The sequence below is a fragment of the Podarcis filfolensis genome (assembly GCF_964270895.1).
Source record: "Podarcis filfolensis genome assembly, chromosome: 10".
In the NCBI taxonomy this organism is placed as follows: Eukaryota; Metazoa; Chordata; class Lepidosauria; order Squamata; family Lacertidae; genus Podarcis; species Podarcis filfolensis.
The window spans coordinates 70,604,864-70,624,661 of record NC_139612.1 but is presented as its reverse complement, the minus strand read 5'-3'; the positions used below and the strand labels follow the sequence as shown (position 1 = coordinate 70,624,661).

The window sequence follows — 19,798 nt, the reverse complement described above, 5'->3', positions numbered from 1 at the left end:
ATATTGGAGAGAAACAGAGGCAGCTTGGCTCCCCACTCCCTGGTACTGGGGTCCCCAAAACCGCCCCCTCTCCCAGTGATTTAATCTGGGGTTAGCAAGTTTGCATCCTTTTTCAGTCTGTGTTTTATCTGCTTGCACTGGCTTCGAGGGGTTATACCAGGTTTTGGGGGGAGTGTGGGTCCGAGCACTGCTGTTTTTTCTTCTGTGAAATGGGCATATGGTGACTACGACTGTTTTTTCTATTTCCAAACCTTTCCCCTTGGATCCCAAAAAGGTTGAGAACGCCCTACCCTATTAAGCTACAAAGGGATTCATTATTATTAATAATAATAATAATAATATTCCACTTTTTCTCCAAAGATCTTGGGGCGACATCCATGAGGTTATGCCGTTTGCTTTTGCACAACAGCCCTGAGAAGTAGGGTCCGGCTGGGATATTGCAAGAGGCCCAGGGTCACCCTCCCTTTGTGCCCAAACAGAGATTCGAACCCAGATCTCCCTGGATCCAGCGTTCTAACAACTATACCACATGGGCTTCCCTTGATGATGACGATTTAATTTATTGATTTATCACCCCCCACACAATTCTCCTCCCCCCCTTTAATTTTCACGACATCCCTGTGAGGTAGGGTAGCTTAGGCTGAGAGGCAGGGACTGGTCACCCACTGACCAAGGGGAGAGGGGAGCGATTTGAACCCTTGTCTTTCCCAGGTCCTAGTCCGAAACGCTCTAACCACTACCCCACGCTGCCTCGCCACTTCTCAGACTGCAAAGGCTTCTTTCTGAGTGTTAAGGAAATGATTAGGGTGGCATTTTGGAGGTGAAAGACAGGCATGGAAATGGGGAGGGGGGAAGGAAGGAAGGAAGGAAGGAAGGAAGGAAGGAAGGAGGGGAAAAGGAAGGGTTAGGTGGCCTTACCTTCTGAGATGTTGACGGTGAAGGGGCTTTTGGGGATCTGAGCCCCGGCAAAGGTGACGTAGAGGGTGTGCGGACCCTCCAGGACGGGGTGATAAGTGCAGCGGAAAATACTGTCGCCCTTGTCCTCCAGTACCACCTCCACGGTGTCGCGGCGGCCCTGGGGGTCCACGATCACCACGCCCACGTCTCCAGTCCCCGCACCTGTTGGGCAGAGGCGGCATGAGTGGCACAGCTCAGGATCCAACCCTCACATACACACACACCATGCACTCCATCTAGTGTTTGACCCGTGTCCTCACATTGGGGTTGAGCTGGATGACCTCTGGGGGACCCCTTCCAACCTTACAGTTCGAGGACTCTGGCTGTCAGAAGAATCGTGTGCCGGGTGCCCCCCTCCCTTCCCACGGATTCCGGTCCTCTCCGCACCCTTCCGGCCGTCCCCCCCCCAACAAGGCCCACGATCCATGCTTCAAAGGGCTTTGGAAGAAAGAAGTTCCTGCTGGGATATTGGGGTTGCCAAGTGAGGAGCGCCCCAGACCCTGAGATCTCAGAGACCGAAACTGAGAGCTATGGGTCGCCCCGAGTGATGTCACAGGGAAGAGCCCTGGTGATGTCATTGGGAAAGACCCTGGAGACAGAGGTTAATTGGGAATGAGGGGCGGATGACTCGGCCAGCCAGATGTTTTAGGACTACAACTCCCATCATCCCTGACCACTGGTCCTGTTAGCTAGGGATCATGGGAGTTGTAGTCCCAAAACATCTGGAAGGGCTGAGTTTGCCTATGCCTGGTCTAAACTATTCTTTGCATCCATCTCCTGCTGAGCGGAAGCTTGCAAGCTACACACATGATCTTCTTAAATAATTATTATTACCGTCGTACTTCGGGTTGAAGTTGCTTCAGGTTGAGCGCTTTTGGGTTGCGCTCCGCAGCAACGGAACGCATTGCTTCCGGGCTTCACGCATGCGCAGTCAAAATGACGCCACGCACATGCGCGAAGGGGCAGGAGAGGGTTGCATTCACTTCTGGATGCGAACGGGGCTCCGGAACGGATCCCGTTCATATCCAGAGGTAAAAAGGTAAAGGTAAAGGGACCCCTGACCATTAGGTCCAGTCGTGGCCGACTCTGGGGTTGCGGCGCTCATCTCGCTTTACTGGCCGAGGGAGCCGGCGTACAGCTTCCGGGTCGTGTGGCCAGCATGACTAAGCCGCTTCCGGCGAACCAGAGCAGCGCACGGAAACGCCGTTTACCTTCCCGCCTGAGCGGTGCCTATTTATCTAGTTGCACTTTGACGTGCTTTCGGACTGCCAGGTTGGCAGGAGCAGGGACCGAGCAACGGGAGCTCACCCCGTTGCGGGGATTCGAACCGCCGACCTTCTGATCTGCAAGTCCTAGGCTCTGTGGTTTAACCCACGGCGCCACCTGCGTCCCGTATCCAGAGGTACCACTGTATTATTATTATTATTATTATTATTATTATTATTATTATTATTGGCACTATTGCCCATCTGCGGGACAAAGCGCTCTCCCTGCCACCTGCAGTGGGGGCATCATGCAGGCAAACTCGGAGACTTTCAAGTCAAGAGCTGGCAGACTGGCAACCCTCGGGAGAAACGCCCATTGACGGCAATCAGCCATGGAGCTTCAATGTTCAGGGGCAGTCTACCTGAGATGTACTGGGGGCACTTAGACGGGCAGGGCTGCCTGGAGGCTTCTCAGAGGCATCCGTCTGGCCACTTACCTGCCGTGTAGATGTCAAAGTAGGTAGGCTTATGAGCCACGTTGCCCACGGGCTCCAGGCCTGGCCCCCGGGCCGAGACCTTGTTGGCATCGCCCAGGGCCATGCCCACATTGACTTCAAAGGGGCTCTTGTCGATATTCTGCCCGGCGAAGAGAACCGTGACCTAGGGCGGGAGAGCAAGGAGGGGAAGAGGGTGATTTTTTGGGTATGGGGAGGGAACCAGCCTGGACTGGCACACACTGGCAAAAGGTCAGAAAGGGGCATAACAACGATCAAGGTTTGGAACAACGTTCCTGCGAGGAAAGATCCCTGCATTACGTGGGGTTGGACATCTAAATCAGAACCAGTGAAGGCGGTGAAGGTCCTGTGTGAGTGTCTGGAGGCGGTTGGAGGATGGATGGCGGCTAACAGATTGAGGTTGAATCCTGACAAGACAGAAGGACTGTTTTGGGGGGACAGGGGGCAGGCAGGTGTGGAGGACTCCCTGGTCCTGAATGGGGTAACTGTGTCCCTGAAGGACCAGGTGCGCAGCCTGGGAGTTATTCTGGACTCACAGCTGTCCATGGAGGCACAGGTCAATTCTGTGTCCAGGGCAGCTGTTTACCATCTGGTATGCAGGATGAGACCCTCCCTGCCCGCAGACTGTCTCACCAGAGTGGTGCACGCTCTGGTTATCTCCCGCTTGGACTACTGGAATGCGCTCTATGTGGGGCTACCTTTGAAGGTGACCCGGAAACTACAGCTAATCCAGAATGCGGCAGCTAGACTGGGGACTGGGGGCAGCCACCGAGACTATATAACACCAGTCCAGAAAAACCTACATTGGCTCCCAGTACGTTTCCGGGCACAATTCAAAGTGTTGGTGCTTTAAAGCCCTAAACGGCCTCAGCCCACTATTCGTGAAGGGGCATCTCCATCCCTATCATTCTGCCCAGGTACTGAGGTCCAGCTCTGAGGACCTTCTGGTGGTTCCCTCCCTGTGAGAATCCAAGTTACAGGGAACCGGGCACAGGGCCTTCTCGGTGGTGGCTCCCGCGCTGTGGAACGCCCTCCTGTCAGATGTCAAGGAAATAAACAACTATCTGAATTTTAGAAGACATCTGAAGGCAGCCTGATTAGGGAAACTTTTAATGTTTGATGTTTTATTCTGCTTTTCATCTGTTGGCAGCCGCCCAGAGTGGCTGGGGCAACCCAGCCGGATGGGTGAGGTATAAATAAATCATTATTATTATTATTATTATTATTATTATTATTATTATTATTATACCCCGGGGGTCCCTTCCAGCTGTACACTTCTCTGATTCCATGCTTACAGATGAAAAGGGCCTCTCACCTTATGCAAGCCAGCCACTTTCGGCACGTAGGAGACAGAATACGTCCGGTTCTTGTCATTGTTGGCGACCACTTTGGCCTGGGTGGGTGAGGAACGAAAGCAGGAGACATTATTTCCTAGGAAGATGCACCCTCGCCCGTGTCCCTACTGCGGTGTCCCGCAATATAAGTAAAGTTAAAGGGACCCCTGACCATTAGGTCCAGTTGTGGCCGACTCTGGGGTTGCGGCGCTCATCTCGCTTTACTGGCCGAGGGAGCTGGAATACAGCTTCCGGGTCATGTGGCCAGCAGGACTAAGCCGCTTCTGGCGAACCACAGCAGCGCACGGAAACACCGTTTACCTTCCCGCCGGAGCAGTACCTATTTATCTACTTGCACTTTGACGTGCTTTCAAACTGCTAGGTTGGCAGGAGCTGAGACCAAGCAACGGGAGCTCACTCCGTTGTGGGGATTTGAACCGGCGACCTTCTGATCGGCGAGTCCTAGGCTCTGTGGTTTAACCCACAGCGCCACCCACGTCCCGCAATATAGGGCCTTGCATTTGTTGCTGGACTCTGGCATGGGAAATGGCAAAGGATTATGGGGGTTGTAGTCCGGCAACAGCTGGGGGGGCTGCACACTTTCCATCCTTGCTTGATATTGCAAGAGTCCTTTGCCCGTAAAACCTTCCATTTCAATATGATCAGGCGCAGGACCCCACAAAACTCAGGGGCTTTCAGGAGGGCAAGGAGAAGAGCAGAAGGCATGAAATTAATGGACTATGCAGAATGAGATAAATTAACAGGAAGGATTCGAAACCTGCGGGACCAGAGATTCTTAGAAGACTGGAGTACAGTGGTGCCCCGCAAGACGAATGCCTCGCAAGACGAAAAACCCGCTAGACGAAAGGGTTTTCCGTTTTGGAGGCGCTTCGCAAAACGAATTTCCCTATGGGCTTCCTTCACAAGACGAAAGCCCATAGGGAAATCTCCAGGAGAGCGGGGAAGCGCAGCGCGTCTTCCCCACTGTCCTCGGACCTCCTCCGAAGGCTGGCGGTGGGGCGGAGAGACCTTCTCCCCGTGCCAGCCTTCGGATGGCTTTCCTGAAGACTTGCGGTGGGAGGAGGGTTTTCCTTCCCACCGCCAACATTCAGAACGCTGTTCTGAATGTTGGCGGTGGGGAGGAAAAACCCTCCTCCCACCGCAAGCCCCGGGAACAGAGGAGAAGCGCTGCGCGCCTTCCCCTCTGTTCCCGGACCTGTCCTGAAGGCTTGCGGTGGGGAGAAAAGCCCTTCTCCGCACCGCCAGCCTGGCAAGCGGTCTCCATAGGAACGCATTAATTGATTTTCAATGCATTCCTATGGGAAACCGTGCTTCGCAAGATGAAAAACTCGCAAGAAGAAAAAACTTGCGGAACGAATTAATTTCGTCTTGCGAGGCACCACTGTAAATATACAAACTATTTGAAAAGCAATTGTGATGAACAGATTACGCTAGTAGGACTGCAAGAAGTTCTGTAAGGAAGACTCCTTGAAATATTGCAAGGAAGAATATGAAGAGAATTCTTAGTTAATGATAATTAAAAGTAACAGAGAAATTAAGAAATGCAGAACAAGCGATAAAGAACGGAAAATCTTCAGAGGTTGTTGACGCAAGTCTAAAATACTGTATAAGGTAAGAAGTTATGTTAAATGATTGTTGGAAATGATATGTTAAAAAACCCCCAATAAAAATGTATTTTTTTAAAAGAAAGGAGAAGAGCAGAAGGCTGCAGAGCCCAGTACCTCCTCTGTGTGGCCTTCGGGGTCTTCGATGTAGACCAGCACCTCTCCCAATCCTGCCTCGATGGTTTCCACTGTGAAATGGGCTGGTTTCAGCACCGTGTTGCCGTGGGGCTCGATCCCTGCGCAGAACGTCAGATATGTTAGCCAGGATACAGCCGGTGGAACACGTCCCTTTCCAGTTCCCCAGTTCTCATTATTATTATTATTATTATTTTCCCCTTTTCTGAATCCTCATAGAATTGTAAAACCGTTCCAACCTCCTCCTCCACAAATGATCAAGAATTCGTCCCGATCCACTTGCGCAAACTTTGTTTTCGCCCGGTCTCTGTTAAGCCTTTTGCCTGACCTGCTTATCAAATCAGATGATTCATCGGCTCGGATGCTTCAGCTGAGATTCCTGCGTCTTGGGGGGGTTGGGCTCCATGACCTTTGGGGGCTCACTCGACAATTCTACAATTCTATGATCCAGATTAGCTTGCGGGCTCTTTAACCGCCTTAATCAGCAATTCACTCGTCCCATGCTTTTCAACGGAACTTCCCCATCTAATGTTTATTTTAAAGTGGGCTTTGTTTGTTTGTCTGTCTGTTTGTCTGTCTGTCTGTTTGTTTGTTTGTCTGCTTGTTTGTTTGTCTGTCTGTTTGTTTGTCTGTCTGTTTGTCTGTCTGTCTGTCTGTTTGTTTGCCTTTGGGCCCTTTAATTCACTTTGCATCTGTAAACCCCAAGTAGCTGAATTACACCCTTCAGGGATTCTACAGCTCTGACTCCTGCATCACAGTGGGTTGGGATGGATGACCCTTGTGGGTCCCATTCTACGATTCTATGAAATGGAAATAAGAGTCCAGAGGCCCCCTCTTTCACTTCAGAACACAGAAGGCTTCGCTGGTTGATTGATCCGGATTGGTCCCTTTCTTAAAATGACGGGAGCAGGCCTTTTCCTGGTCATTTGGGAGTTGGGTGGAGACGAGAGCGATTACCGTATTTTTCACTCTATAGGATGCACTTTTTCCCCTCCAAAAATTAAGGGGAAATGTGTGTGCGTCCTATAGAGCGAATGCAGGCTGCGCGGCTAAGCCCAAACCCTGCAGAGGCTACAAAGGCTGTCCCCGAAGCCTCAAGCCTTTGGAGTGCAGCGGGAACTTGCACTGTGCTCCAAAGGCTTTGGGGTCAGCGAAAGGAACCCGAAGCCTTGGAGCGCAGCGCGAGGTCCCCCTGCGCTCCAAAGGCTTCAGGGGTCTTTGAGGCTGGCCGTGGGGGAAAGCAGCACTTCCCCCCACCGCCAGCCCCACAAGCTCAGGGGGCAGCGGCAAGACTGCGCACAGCCTTTGCGCTGTTCCCCGACCTGCTCTTTGGGGCTGGCGGTGGGGGAAAGCAGCGCTTCCCTCCACCAGCCCCAAAGAGCAGGGCGAAAGGAACCTGAAGCCTCCGGAGCCCAGTGGGAACTCGTGCCACACTCCAGAGGCTTCGGGTTGCCTTCACTGAAGAAGAAGAAGAAGAGTTTGGATTTGATATCCCGCCTTTCACTCCCCTTCAGGAGTCTCAAAGCGGCTAACATTCTCCTTTCCCTTCCTCCCCCACAACAAACACTCTGTGAGGTGAGTGGGGCTGAGAGACTTCAAAGAAGTTTGACTGGCCCAAGGTCACCCAGCAGCTGCATGTGGAGGAGCGGGGAAGCGAACCCGGTTCACCAGATTGCGAGTCCACCGCTCTTAACCACTACACCACACTGGCTCTGGCAGTGCGCAGTGCACCCCTCTCACTCTCCAGGCTTCCAATGTAGCCACCTGAAGCCTCCGGAGGCTTTGGGTGAATGCACCTTGAATGCACCTTGTTTTAGAGGGGAAGAACAAGAAAAAAAAATTTCCCTGTTCTCCCCCTCCTATGGTCTGGTGCATCCTATAGAGTGAAAAATACGGTAATTCTCTTGGCCAGTGCCCTCTTGACCGCTTGGCCAGGGCTACTTACCTGGGCCGTAGGCCTTGGCTTTCTTGGGGTTCAGCTGTTTGGAGCGCAGGGGAGCCCCCGGCTTCAGCTTGGCTTTGGGGAACTGAGACAGGTAGGTCATGACCGAGTGCTCATCCACATTGGGGTCCACGATCTCTTCGGGGGCGATCACCTGCGAGGAGAAGGAGTAATAATAATCATAATCATAATAAAATTTATTTATACCCCGCCCTCCCCGGCCAGAGCCAGGCTCAAGGCGGCTAACACCAATAAAATTTCAGAAAAAACATAATAAGGAAAAAAAACACAATTTAAAATGCAGGTTAAAATGCAGTTTAAAATGCAGCCTCATTTTAAAAGTCAAAACTATAAGGGGAGGGAAACATAAGGGTCAGACTGAGTCCAAACCAAAGGCCAGGCGGAACAGCTCTGTCTTGCAGACCCTGCGGAAAGATGTCAAGTCCTGCAGGGCCCTAGTCTCTTGGGACAGAGCGTTCCACCAAGTTGGGGCCAGTACTGAAAAGGCCATGTTATTTCGCCGAAGAGGAATAACACCCCTTCCTCACCAGTGGTTTTCCTCCGGCGTGCCAAAGCCGCCCCCTTCCCTGTTCCGCAATGGGCAAAAATTCAACAGGCGAAGCACGAAAAGAGGCTTCGTCAGTTGGATTACCGCCCGCCAGGCAACTTTTAAAGGCAGAGGGGAAAGGGTGGCTTTGGTCCAGAGAGCCCAGCCCTTCGGAAGCCGCGTTTTTTTGCCAAGGTGGTACCTGGGGCACTCCCAGCCAGTCGTCCGCCTGCTGCATGGCCTCCCGGGCGTTTTCCACGGGCTGGTTAGGATCCCAGGTCTCCCAGTCCGGGCACAGGCCTATGGGAAGGAGAGATAAAGACAGGGTCAGACGGGCAGCGCCAGCCTTGGGGGCGCCTGCCAGGAGAGCCAGAGACAATAGGGGCATTGTGGCCACCCTTGGCACAGATCGCCTGATCCAGCTGGAAAGGAACTGGGTCCACTCCAGGGTTTATCGCAAGCCGCCCCAGCTGCCGAGAAGAACCGGAACTGGATTAAGGAAGGGAGTGCAACGGGGAGAAATAAGACACGGAACCGGATAAGACTCAGCGGAAGGTCCCATGGTTGTGGTCCAAGAGTGGGCGGAGCCAGAGCCTATCGGAGGCGGAGCCAACACACCCTGGCGTCGCCTCCCACTTCTTCCCTAATAAGTTGCGCAATTTTATTTAACATAATAATTACAAAATACAAGCAAAATACATACAAATGCACACATACATACATATATTTTTCAGATAAGCACACCTATATTAAAAAGAACAAAAAAGAAAAGAAAAAAGAAAAAGAAAAAAATAAGAAGAAAAATTGGAAGACTTTCTTCCAAATTTATTCTACAAATATCTCAATAATAAAACTTTGTGGATTGACTTCCATTGCTTACACTGCACTTCCTATATACCGTACATTTTAAGCAAATCTGTATCTGTTATTCCGTATTTTTCCCATACAAATATTCTAATCAATAAGTTTTCTAAATCTTTCATAAATCTATTCTAAACGCAACCAGTACCTTCCACTTAATCATTGTCTACCTTCCATGGAGGTTTTTAAGCAGAGGTTGCATGGCCACCTGTTGTGTATGTTTTAGCTGATATTCCTGCATTGAAGCGGGTTGGACTAGATGACCCTTAGGGGTCCCTTCCAATTCCAATTCCAATTCCGCAATTCTGTGACTGGTGAGGCAGTGCCCTCTTTGCCCTTGTGGGACTCAACCTCCTGCAGCAGAGAAAGGACCTAGAGGCTGACATTTGTGGAACAGACCCTGGGAATGATGTCACAGCAGGGACCCCCAAAGGCCATCTAGTCCCCTGAAATAAAAAAATTGAGGTCTCATATATATATATATAATAAATGTTCATAAATGTACCAAACAAAAACATACATAAACCACATGTCTGAAGCAGCAGCCATGAAGCCATTTTGGCTCCCAAACTGACCAGGACTATAACCTAACAATGTAGGTTATAGTATGGTGGTTTGTTTGATTTTTCTGCTAATTGTTTGTTTGATTGTATGTTTGTTTACTTGTCTGTACTTCTGTTTTCTCATAAATGCATTTATTTTAAATTACTAAGGATATAGGGACGCGGGTGGCGCTGTGGGTTAAACCACAGAGACTAGGACTTGCCGATCAGAAGGTCAGCAGTTCGAATCCCCGTGATGGGGTGAGCTCCCGTTGCTCGGTCCCAGCTCCTGCCAACCTGGCAGTTCGAAAGCACACCAGTGCAAGTAGATAAATAGGTACCGCTCCAGCAGGAAGGTAAACGGTGTTTCTGTGCGCTGCTCTGGTTCGCCAGAAGTGGCTTTGTCATGCTGGCCACATGATCAGGAAGCTGTATGCCGGCTCCCTCGGACAGTAAAGCGAGACGAACGCTTTAATCCCAGAGTTGGCCATGACTGGACCTAATCGGCAGGGGTTCCTTTACCTTTTACTAAGGATATATTTAAAAAATAGAATAAATAAAATGCATCTCTGGGTTATTTGTGGGGTATAGGAATTTGTTCTTTTTTCCCCCCTTCAAAATATACTCTGGCCCCCCCACAAGGTCTGAGGGACCCTGCTGAAAAAGTTTGCTGACCCCTTAGCTTATATAAAATATGCAGGGATTTATGCCATGCAAAATGAACCGTGGAAAGAGAAGAAGGTTTTAATGAAGACTGTCTTCTAAATTGTAAAATAGAAAATTTAATAAAAATTACATAATATATATGTATGTATATATATGACCGCTTCTCCTGACACGGCTGTTTCTGGAGTGACGCACGGCAGCTGCGCTGAACAGCAGAGTGCCACCGTTGCCGGGGTTGAGATGCATGACCACTGGGGAACCCCTCCAACTCTACAATTCTGCCAGTTGCCGGGCAATTCTGCAACTAGCCCTGAGATGAAGAGGCCTTTTTTGAGCACTGTAGAGGATGGGCAGAGGCGCTCGTGCTGGAGATGGATTGCCAAACATTTGCGAGAGCCGAGCAGCAGCCTGGGGGATCCCCAGAGATGGAGAGAAAGTATGCCAAGAACTAAGGAAGGAGGCAGACCCAGAGGGAAGCTATCGACATATAAGGCCTGGCTGCGGCTTCTGTTAAGGTAAACTCCCCGGCACAGCTTGGCTGGGCAGCCAGGCAGGCCCAGCGCTCAGCCGTCCATCGCTCAACCCTCCCGCCTCGCCGAGGATGCGAGTGCCCAGGAATCACATGATCCTTGAAGTGGGAGGCTGGGACACCTGGAGGTCATCCAGTCCAACCCTGTGCAAGGCAGTAAACGAAAGCTCTCGGGAGCAGGGTCTTCTCTTGAGGCTTTCAGAAGGGACAGGACAGGTGCCTATCCCCCTCCCCATCTCCATTTAATTCGAACCTGGACTCATCGCGCCTCAAAGCACCCACCCCCGCCAATATTTTAACAGCAGCAGGATTCGGCCCTGCAATCTGTCCAGGACAAGAGTGCCTCTGCCCGTGCGTGGAGTGCCGTTCCCTTAAGCGTCAATGTAATCAGTCCCTTCGGCTGTCAGAGGGGGGGAGTGGCTCTCGGGCAAAGGGACCTCTCCTTTGAGAATGCAACAATCCTGTAGGTGTCTACTCAGGTGTAAGTCCCACTAATTCAGCCGCAATCCTGCTCTCCATTTACCTGGGGCCAAACTGCTGTGAACTCAGCGGGGCTTACTTCTGAGTAGACGTCCGCAAGACAGCCACTTTAGTCCTGCAGTTTCTTTGACAGCAGGCTCGCTGCCCGCTGGCCCAGATCCACACTGCACATAGTAATCATGTCCATAAATTTTATGGCACTTATAACCCACCAAATATTATGGCACTTATACTGGGCCAAGATCCCCCACTGAACTTCATGGCTGCGCATGGATTCGAACCCTGGTCTCCCAGGTCCTGGTCTGACACTCTAAGCCAGGCATGGCCAAACTTGGCCCTCCAGATGTTTTGGGACTACAACTCCCATCATCCCTAGCTAACAGGACCAGTGGTCAGGGATGATGGGAATTGTAGTCCCAAAACATCTGCAGGGCCAAGTTTGGCCATGCCTGCTAAGCACTACCCCACTGTCAAAAGCACATAACTTCCTCCCAAAGCATAGCTGTCAACTTTTCCCTTCTCTTGCAAGGAATCCTATTCAGAATCAGGGAATTTCCCTTTAAAAAAGGGAAACGTTGACAGCTATGTCCCAAAGAATCGTGGGAACTGTAGTTTTTCCTCACAGGGCTCCAAGCACCCTTAGCGAACTACGGTGCCCATGATGCTTTGGTCAAAACCATGCACTTTAAATGTGTGCTGCACGTGCTTATGGCGAGCCACTCAGATGGGCAGCATATATTATTATTATTATTATTATTATTATTATTATTATTATTATGGTGAAGCTCTGCCCCGCAACTCCATGGGGCGACAGCGCATGGCAAGTGAGCAGTGTGGCTGAGCCGTATCTGTGGCGATGAGATTTGTGGCTGGTCAAAAGCCACACTGATGATGGGTAGCAAACTAGACTTTACTCAGAGTAAGTAAAGGTAAAGGGACCCCTGACCATTAGGTCCAGTCGTGGCTGACTCTGGGGTTGCGGCGCTCATCTCGCTTTGTTGGCCAAGGGAGCCGGCGTACAGCTTCCGGGTCATGTGGCCAGCATGACTAAGCCGCTTCTGGCGAACCAGAGCAGTGCACGGAAACAGCGTTTACCTTCCTGCCGGAGTGGTACCTATTTATCTACTTGCACTTTGACGTGCTTTCAAACTGCTAGGTTGGCAGGAGCAGGGACCGAGCAATGGGAGCTCACCCCGTCAAGGGGATTCAAACCGCCGACCTTCTGCTTGGCAAGTCCTAGGCTCTGTGGTTTAACCCACAGCGCCACCCGCGTCCATCAGAGTAGGCCTATTGAAATTGACCACTGTCACTAAATTAGGTCCATTCATTTCAGTGGGTTTGCTCTGAGTTGGATATCACTTAATAGAGCGAAATAGATCTGTGGCTTGCCAAAAGCCACACTGATGTTGCTAAGCAAGGTTTGCCTGCGGAGAAATCTTGCCTTAATTCCACAGATGTAAAAATAAAAATAAATGGAGGGGGGATTTAAATCCTGAACATTAAGGAGGCTACAGTCTACGTCAGACCCCTCTACACGGTGAGATACGTAACCCAAAAACAAGCCAAGGGCTCCCACTGCCAACATATCCGTCCAGACCTCTGAGTTTGCCCAAATTTGGCTTGCTTTTCCTGAGCGGAGGGTAGATTCCCTTCCCCACCCCCCAGACATAAATCCGAGAGAGAAGTGTTTAGGCTGATGTGTCCTGGAAGAGGAGATGAGCTCGGCAGCAAAACCAGCCCAAGAGGAGACACGGAAGAAGGCGGATTTTCTCAACCGGGCGCCCTCCAGCTTTTCTGAACTACAACTCCCAACTACAACTCACAACATTCACCGGCCAGCGCTAGGCGGCTGCAGTCCCAGACAGCTGGAGGGTGTCAAGACTGCAACATAAATAATCCTAATTTGGCAATCCTGGTGCAAAGGTTTTAGCCCTGCCACTGAAACCTGTTGCAGGAATTTATGTATAGTTTTCTATACAGTATTGGATATTCAGAGTGTTGCAGGAATTTATGTATAGGTTGGGGGGGGGTTGCCCCTCCAGCAGATATCATGCGCACTCAGCCCACTACCAAAACCAGCACAATCGATTTTGTGGCTTTTGTGATTTGTCCCCACAAAACACTTCATCACAGTTTCTTCCTATCTATTCAAATGGCCTCTGCTGCACAATACCAAATGTAAGAATTCACTGATAAATGTCTCTATGTACTGGCTCACTGGGGAAACTTCAGAAATTCCTATAGACCTGTGAGCTCAGCTCCTCAGCAGCCCCTCTGCCTGAGTGATAATCCCTGGCCTCCTGATACCTGAGTGCCAGACAGGTAGCCATTTTAGAAATAACAAACCCAGATGAAGACAAAAGGGTGTGATTAACTTGGCTGGGAAACAGGGAAATGTAAATGTCTCTTTTGTTACACTTGATGGGGTGGCGCTGTGGGTTAAACCACAGAGCCTAGGACTTGCCGATCAGAAGGTCGGTTGCTCGGTCCCTGCTCCTGCCAACCTAGCTGTTCAAAAGCACACCAGTGCAAGTAGATAAATAGGTACTGCTCCAGCGGGAAGGTAAACGGCGTTTCCATGCGCTGCTCTGGTTCGCCAGAAGCGGCTTAGTCATTTTGGCTCCCAAACTGACCAAATGTTTTCCCTGCAAAGTCAAAGGAAAATGGAAAAGCCTCCCCATTGTCTTTTCCTTCACAAATCCCGTCTTAAGGGTATGTCTGTGCATGAATAGGGTGTGGCTCAGGAACTAAGTATTTATCATTACAAAAGACTGGCCAGGCTCCCCAGGGTATCCAATCAAGTAAGCATTAACAGGTAACCTGCCAGACAGGAGGTAAACAAAGCACTCAGATTTCTGTTGTAGACCGCCTTTTCTGCGATGTGGATATGATGTTTCTGGGGGTGGTCTTGGACTCCAGGGAGGGCAATTTAAAATGTCTATATAAGGGCAGGCACACCTTTGTTCTGGGTCCTCCTCCTTTCCTGCGTGTGAGGGGAGCACCCTGTTGCAACAGTTCAATAAAGATCAGGCTTACTAGCTGCTTTGCTTCTCAGTACTCTCTGGTTGGCCTCTGTTCTTTTCTCCAACCGATGGAAAACCTACAAAGGACTCTATAAGGGCTCTTGTGTCCCCCTATAAGGGAATAAGGGCAGATTTTCGTTTATTACACAGGGCTGGGAACATCTCCTCTCTGAAACCCATGGAGAGCTGCTGGCATGGACATCACCAAGCTAAGAGGCGTTCTTTGCTCCTGGGTCGTCGTCCCCCCCGGTGTGGGTGGACTACAACTCCCATCGTCCACAGCCAGATTAGCCCACTGGACGATGGGATTTGTAGTCCACCCAGGGACCCAGGCATGAGGAACACCAAAGCCCAGAGTCACCATCCGGCGGCTTATTTTTCCTACTCACCAGGAGCACAGTTGTCCACCAGGGCTCCCAGCGCCTTGCCATCCTGCCAGTCACGGTTGAAGTTGGTGATGGGCAGTTGAGGGACCTTGTTCTGGATCCAGCCCAGGAGCCGCTGTTTGGGGGTCTGCTTCTTGGCGTCCTCCTCGTCCTCGTCTTCCCACATGGGCATAGAGATGGAATAGTGCAGGATCAGGGTCCATATCAAGCCCAAAATCAGCTTGAGGTTCCCGTCCACAATGGCCTTGCTGTCTGTCGGGAGGAAAGGCGGAGAGGGAAAGGGTTAGCAACAAGGCAAAGAGCACTCTGCGTGGTTTTTAAAAAAATATCTGTAGAATAATTGTAATAATGTGAATTATTTTTTGTGCCCCACAAATCTGACCCCACTCGACACATTAAAATCGTCCCAACGCAGGGCTGCTTTCAGATAATAATAATAATAATAATAATAATAATAATAATAATAATAATAACTTCTGCGGCAACTTGGAAGTACCGGAAAGGGTTACTTCTGGGTTTCGCCGCTCGCACATGCGCAGACGTTCAAAATGACATCATGCGCATGCGCAGAAGTGGCGTATCGTGACCCGCGCAGGTTGCATTCTGTTCATGTTGCGAACAGTGCTCCGGAACGGATCCCGTTCGCAACCAGAGGTACCACTGTATTTCAATATGAGTAGGAAAATGAGAGTACTGTGGTACCTCGAGTTACAGACACTTCAGGTTACAGACGCTTCAGGTTACAGACTCCGTTAACCCAGAAATAGTACCTCCGGTTAAGAACTTTGCTTCAGGATGAGAACAGAAATCGTGCTCCGGTGGCACGGCAGCAGCAGGAGGCCCCGTTAGCTAAAGTGGTGCTTCAGGTTAAGAACAGTTTCAGGTTAAGAACGGACCTCCAGAACGAATTATGTACTTAACCCGAGGTACCACTGTATCCCTAAACATTTTTTAGGGGGAAAAGCACTGATTCTAGGATTTCCTCCAGAAGGCCCCAAATGCAGCAGGCAAGTTTTCAAATTACACAGAACTTCAGGGGGGGAGGTTAAAAGGGAGGAAGCAGCTTTTGCTGGGTAGAATCAGAATGTTGCAAAGCTGACAACGTGTCATCATTGATGTAGACAAGCTTACAAAAGTGTCATTTTGATTCTCGTTTTGCACTGTGCCTGTGGCGTATTGTGTTTTATCACGTATACACCGCCTTGCTATAACGCATGGGTAGGCAAACTAAGGCCCGGGGGCCGGATGTGGCCCAATCGCCTTCTCAATTCGGCCCACGGACGGCCCGGGAATCAGCATGTTTTTACCTGAATGTGTCCTTTTATTTAAAATGCATCTCTGGGTTATTTGTGGGGCATAGGAATTCATTCATATTTTTTTCCAAAATATAGTCCGGCTCCCCACAAGGTCTGAGGGACAGTGGACCGGCCCCCTGCTGAAAAAGTTTGCTGACCCCTGCTATATGGCATGAATTTGTGGCATGCTGACACTTCTACAAATCAATAAAACCAGAGAAGTGCATCCTATTCTGCTCTCCCAAGCCACAATCTTCACTGGCTCGACTTTGCTGAAATAATAATAATAATATATAATAATAATTTATTATTTATACCCCGCCCATCTGGCTGGGTCCCCCCAGCCACTCTGGGCGGCTTCCAACAAAACACTAAAATACAATAACCTATTAAACATTAAAAGCTTCCCTAAACAGGGCTGCCTTCAGATGTCTTCTAAAAGTCTGGTAGTTGTTTTTCTCTTTGACATCTGGTGGGAGGGCGTTCCACAGGGCGGGGGCCACTACCGAGAAGGTCCTCTGCCTGGTTCCCTGTAACTTGGCTTCTTCCCAGGAAAGGCTGGGAACAGGTTTTGTGTGTGTGTGTTGGGTTGCTATGTGCGGCAGGAAAGCCGAGGTTTGAGAAGCAGGGGTGAAGAGGTTACGGGGAAATCCCGTCTCCGCTGCCCTAGGAATCTCTGACACATTTTCGAGCCGTTCCTGGGAACAACAATGCAATACTGCGCCGAACTCTTTCCCTCCGAGCTCAGTCTTTCCATAAACACTCGCTACGGAGGGCAAGGCAGCCTCCCATTTCCTTAGCAATCTCTCCTCCGCTTCATAACAAACACGAGCTGCGGCAATGCGCTGCGATGGACCACATTCAGCATCTCCAGGTGGACCAGAGGCATCCGGCGTCACGAAGGCATAGCTGTCAACCGTCCCTTATTTGGCGGGAAACTCCCTTATCCCAGCGCCGTGTCCCACTGCTGTCCCTTATTGATGTTGTTGTTTAGTCGTTTAGTCGTGTCCGACTCTTCGTGACCCCATGGACTGTTCACTGAGGCCAAAAGAAGCCCCCAGTGCTTTGGGGGGCGCAGGGGTACGCATACCCCTAAACATTTTGTGAATCTAAGTTTGGCCTCACTGAGGGGCAGTATTTCAATATGAGTCAGAAAATGAGAGAACCCCTAAACATTTTTTGAAAGAAAAAAAGCACTGGGAGTCCCACAAAAAGCGATCAGAGGAGCCTTGACAAATACTTCAAATAAAAGGCACTACTGTACATGGTCTTAGCCACTTATCTGAGCTGTTATGGCCCTCGGCTGAAAGAAACAGATGCCAGGTTTGCATCTGACGCTCCAGAAAAAATTCAGTCATTGGCACACGGCTTGGCTTAATTGCATGAGTCCTAGGAGCAGAGTTTTTCTGGAAAGTTCCTCGCAAGGGTAGCTAATTCAATGACTCTACCGCCAGCAATGCTGGCTGAGGCTGATGGCAGTTCCACAACACTTGGAAGGGACCACACTGTGCCTTTAATTAAAAGCTTCCTGTGCTGGTCCCGGGGGCTAACCGCGAAGCGAGGTCCGAGTCCAGTTTGAGGTCGAGGGTGCAGTATGGAGGCAGTCCGTCAAAGCTGAAGCTGGGTCCAAGGCAGGGAGTCAGGTGAGGTCAGGAGCTCCGGCAGAACAGCAGGACAGGGTGCAGGCAGGAACAGGCTAGCAACGATGTTGCTCCCGCAACCTGGGACTGGGGCTGGCTGGCTTTTATCTGTCCCGAGGCACAGGGCGGCCCCAGTCCACAGGTGACTCGCCTCTCCTGGCCTGGAGGCAAGCACTCCTCCTGCGGGAACTTAGTTCCCTCCGCCTCTCTGCCCTGAGCCTCTGCAGCTCAGGAGAGGCTGGAGGGTTACTGGACCCAGAGGCAACCTCACCTTCCCCTGACGGGGCTGAGAGTGGAGCACCTGCAGGCAATGGGTCCTCCATCACCTCAGGAGCCAGAGCAGACTCAGCTGGTGCCTGCACCTGAGGATCCGGCACAGGTGAGGACCCTTCAGGCTCAGGCCCCAGCCCCGGCTCAGCTGGTTCTGGAGGCGGGGAATCCTGTGCAGGCTGGGATTCCTCAGGTTCAGCCTCTGAGTCCAAATCCCAGGCCATCACACTTCCTGTCTGCAGTTTCTGCCCTTTTTTTTACACACACACACACACACACTGGTTGAGCAACAGAAATATTAGTGGATATTTGCCCTCAGCATCAGTTCCAATGAGAGAGAGAGAGAGATTTAATTACTAGCTTCCTTTAAGAACAAAACAAAACAAAAACCCAGCAACTTCACTTTCAGATGTCAAGTTCAGGTTCAGCAACATTGCGCCAGATTTCAAATCTGCTCAAGGTTTCGTTTCGCTCCTAATATCCTTCAGATGGAGCCTTCCTGGTTCAGACACCAGAGTCATAGCTTAGACTCTGCAGGTCTGAGTTCATCCCCTCTCATTCCCAATTAACCTCCCTCTCCAGGATCTTAGTTGGGGCATGCGCAGAGTGCCGGGAGATTGTGCCAAAAGAACAGAGAAGAATCTGTTGCTTTGCTGAGAGCATAATACAGTTTCAGTTACATGCAATGACAGATACAGTCTCCTTAGAGCCTACAGATTATGCCTTAAACACAACAACATTTAAATAATAAAATTATTATTATTATTATTATTATTATTATTATTACACGGCAGATGGCGCTGAGTCATTCTCACATGCTTGCTGACTCATTCTCACAAGCGCCGCAGCTGCAGGACAAAACACACCCCAATTAAACAGCACACCGAAACGAACCCTTTCTTGTCCTTTTCCGCAGCATGCATGAACCCGATAGGTAAACAATAATAGTTGATGTCATTTTGGGGAAAGGCGATTGGAGGCGCATGGTGGAGGTGTATGATATTACGCCTGGCGAACACAGAACAGGTTTCTCTCTCTCTCTCTCTCTCTCTCTCTCTCTCTCTCTCTCTCTCTCTCTTTCTTTCTTTTTTCAGCAGTCTTTTTTATTATTGGTTTTCACCTATTACATTGCAATACAGATGTACCAAAGCCAACACCATTTCCTCCCCATCTCCCCATACATTTACATTTCTATTTCCTCAATCCATCATATTATTCTTTTCTCCTTCCTCCCACTCGATTTCCTCCACATTATACAATTTACAATAATCTTTGCATTCTACAATGCAATATAAATTTTAAAGAATATTTCAAATATAAATAGAGTAATTTAAACTCTGTTGCAGCGTTCGAGGAACTTCCGTAATAGTTGCAAGGTACTTATAAGAATTAAGATATATTAATAAAAAGTTTAATTATGATAAAAATGTGTATTGGCAATAAGTAATATGAAATCGAAATATGGAATAGGCGGGAGGTGGGGTCTTTAGTGTTAAGACCAATTTATGTTTTATCGTTTGTTAAGAAAATTATGTGTCTATGGTTATTCCTGTGCGTAATTTGGTATTTGTGTTTTCTCTTTCTTCTTTTCTTGCTGTATCAATAATAAAAAGAAGAGAAAAAAAGGATCTGTCCAATCCTCTTTTAAAGCTATCTGGGTTGTGCCCAAGAAAGATGTTAAATTATTTTTGTATGCCACAACTGCTGCTCGTATTTTGTTAGCTAAAAAGTGGAAAACCCAAGAATTACCAACAATAGAAGAATGGCAGATGAAGATGATGGATTTTTCGGAGCTAGCCGACCTAACCAGAAGAGTCCGCGACCAGGAGGAGGAGGAGTATCAGGA

At 49.7% G+C, this 19,798-nt stretch overlaps 1 protein-coding gene across 4 annotated transcripts in view; it reads right to left on the bottom strand.

Annotated features, from left to right (window-relative positions):
* Nucleotides 1-19,798, bottom strand: part of FLNC (filamin C) — a 124,087-nt gene that overhangs the window by 71,595 nt on the left and 32,694 nt on the right. For all 4 annotated transcript variants that reach the window (XM_083572451.1, XM_083572452.1, XM_083572453.1 and 1 more), the window contains exons 2-8: nt 14,751-14,999; nt 8,463-8,560; nt 7,717-7,867; nt 5,754-5,872; nt 3,993-4,070; nt 2,660-2,822; nt 919-1,119 (exon numbers count right to left, since the gene is read on the bottom strand). In XM_083572451.1, the coding sequence (XP_083428577.1) occupies nt 919-1,119; nt 2,660-2,822; nt 3,993-4,070; nt 5,754-5,872; nt 7,717-7,867; nt 8,463-8,560; nt 14,751-14,999 (1,059 nt within the window). The remainder of the gene's footprint in view (nt 1-918; nt 1,120-2,659; nt 2,823-3,992; nt 4,071-5,753; nt 5,873-7,716; nt 7,868-8,462; nt 8,561-14,750; nt 15,000-19,798) is intronic.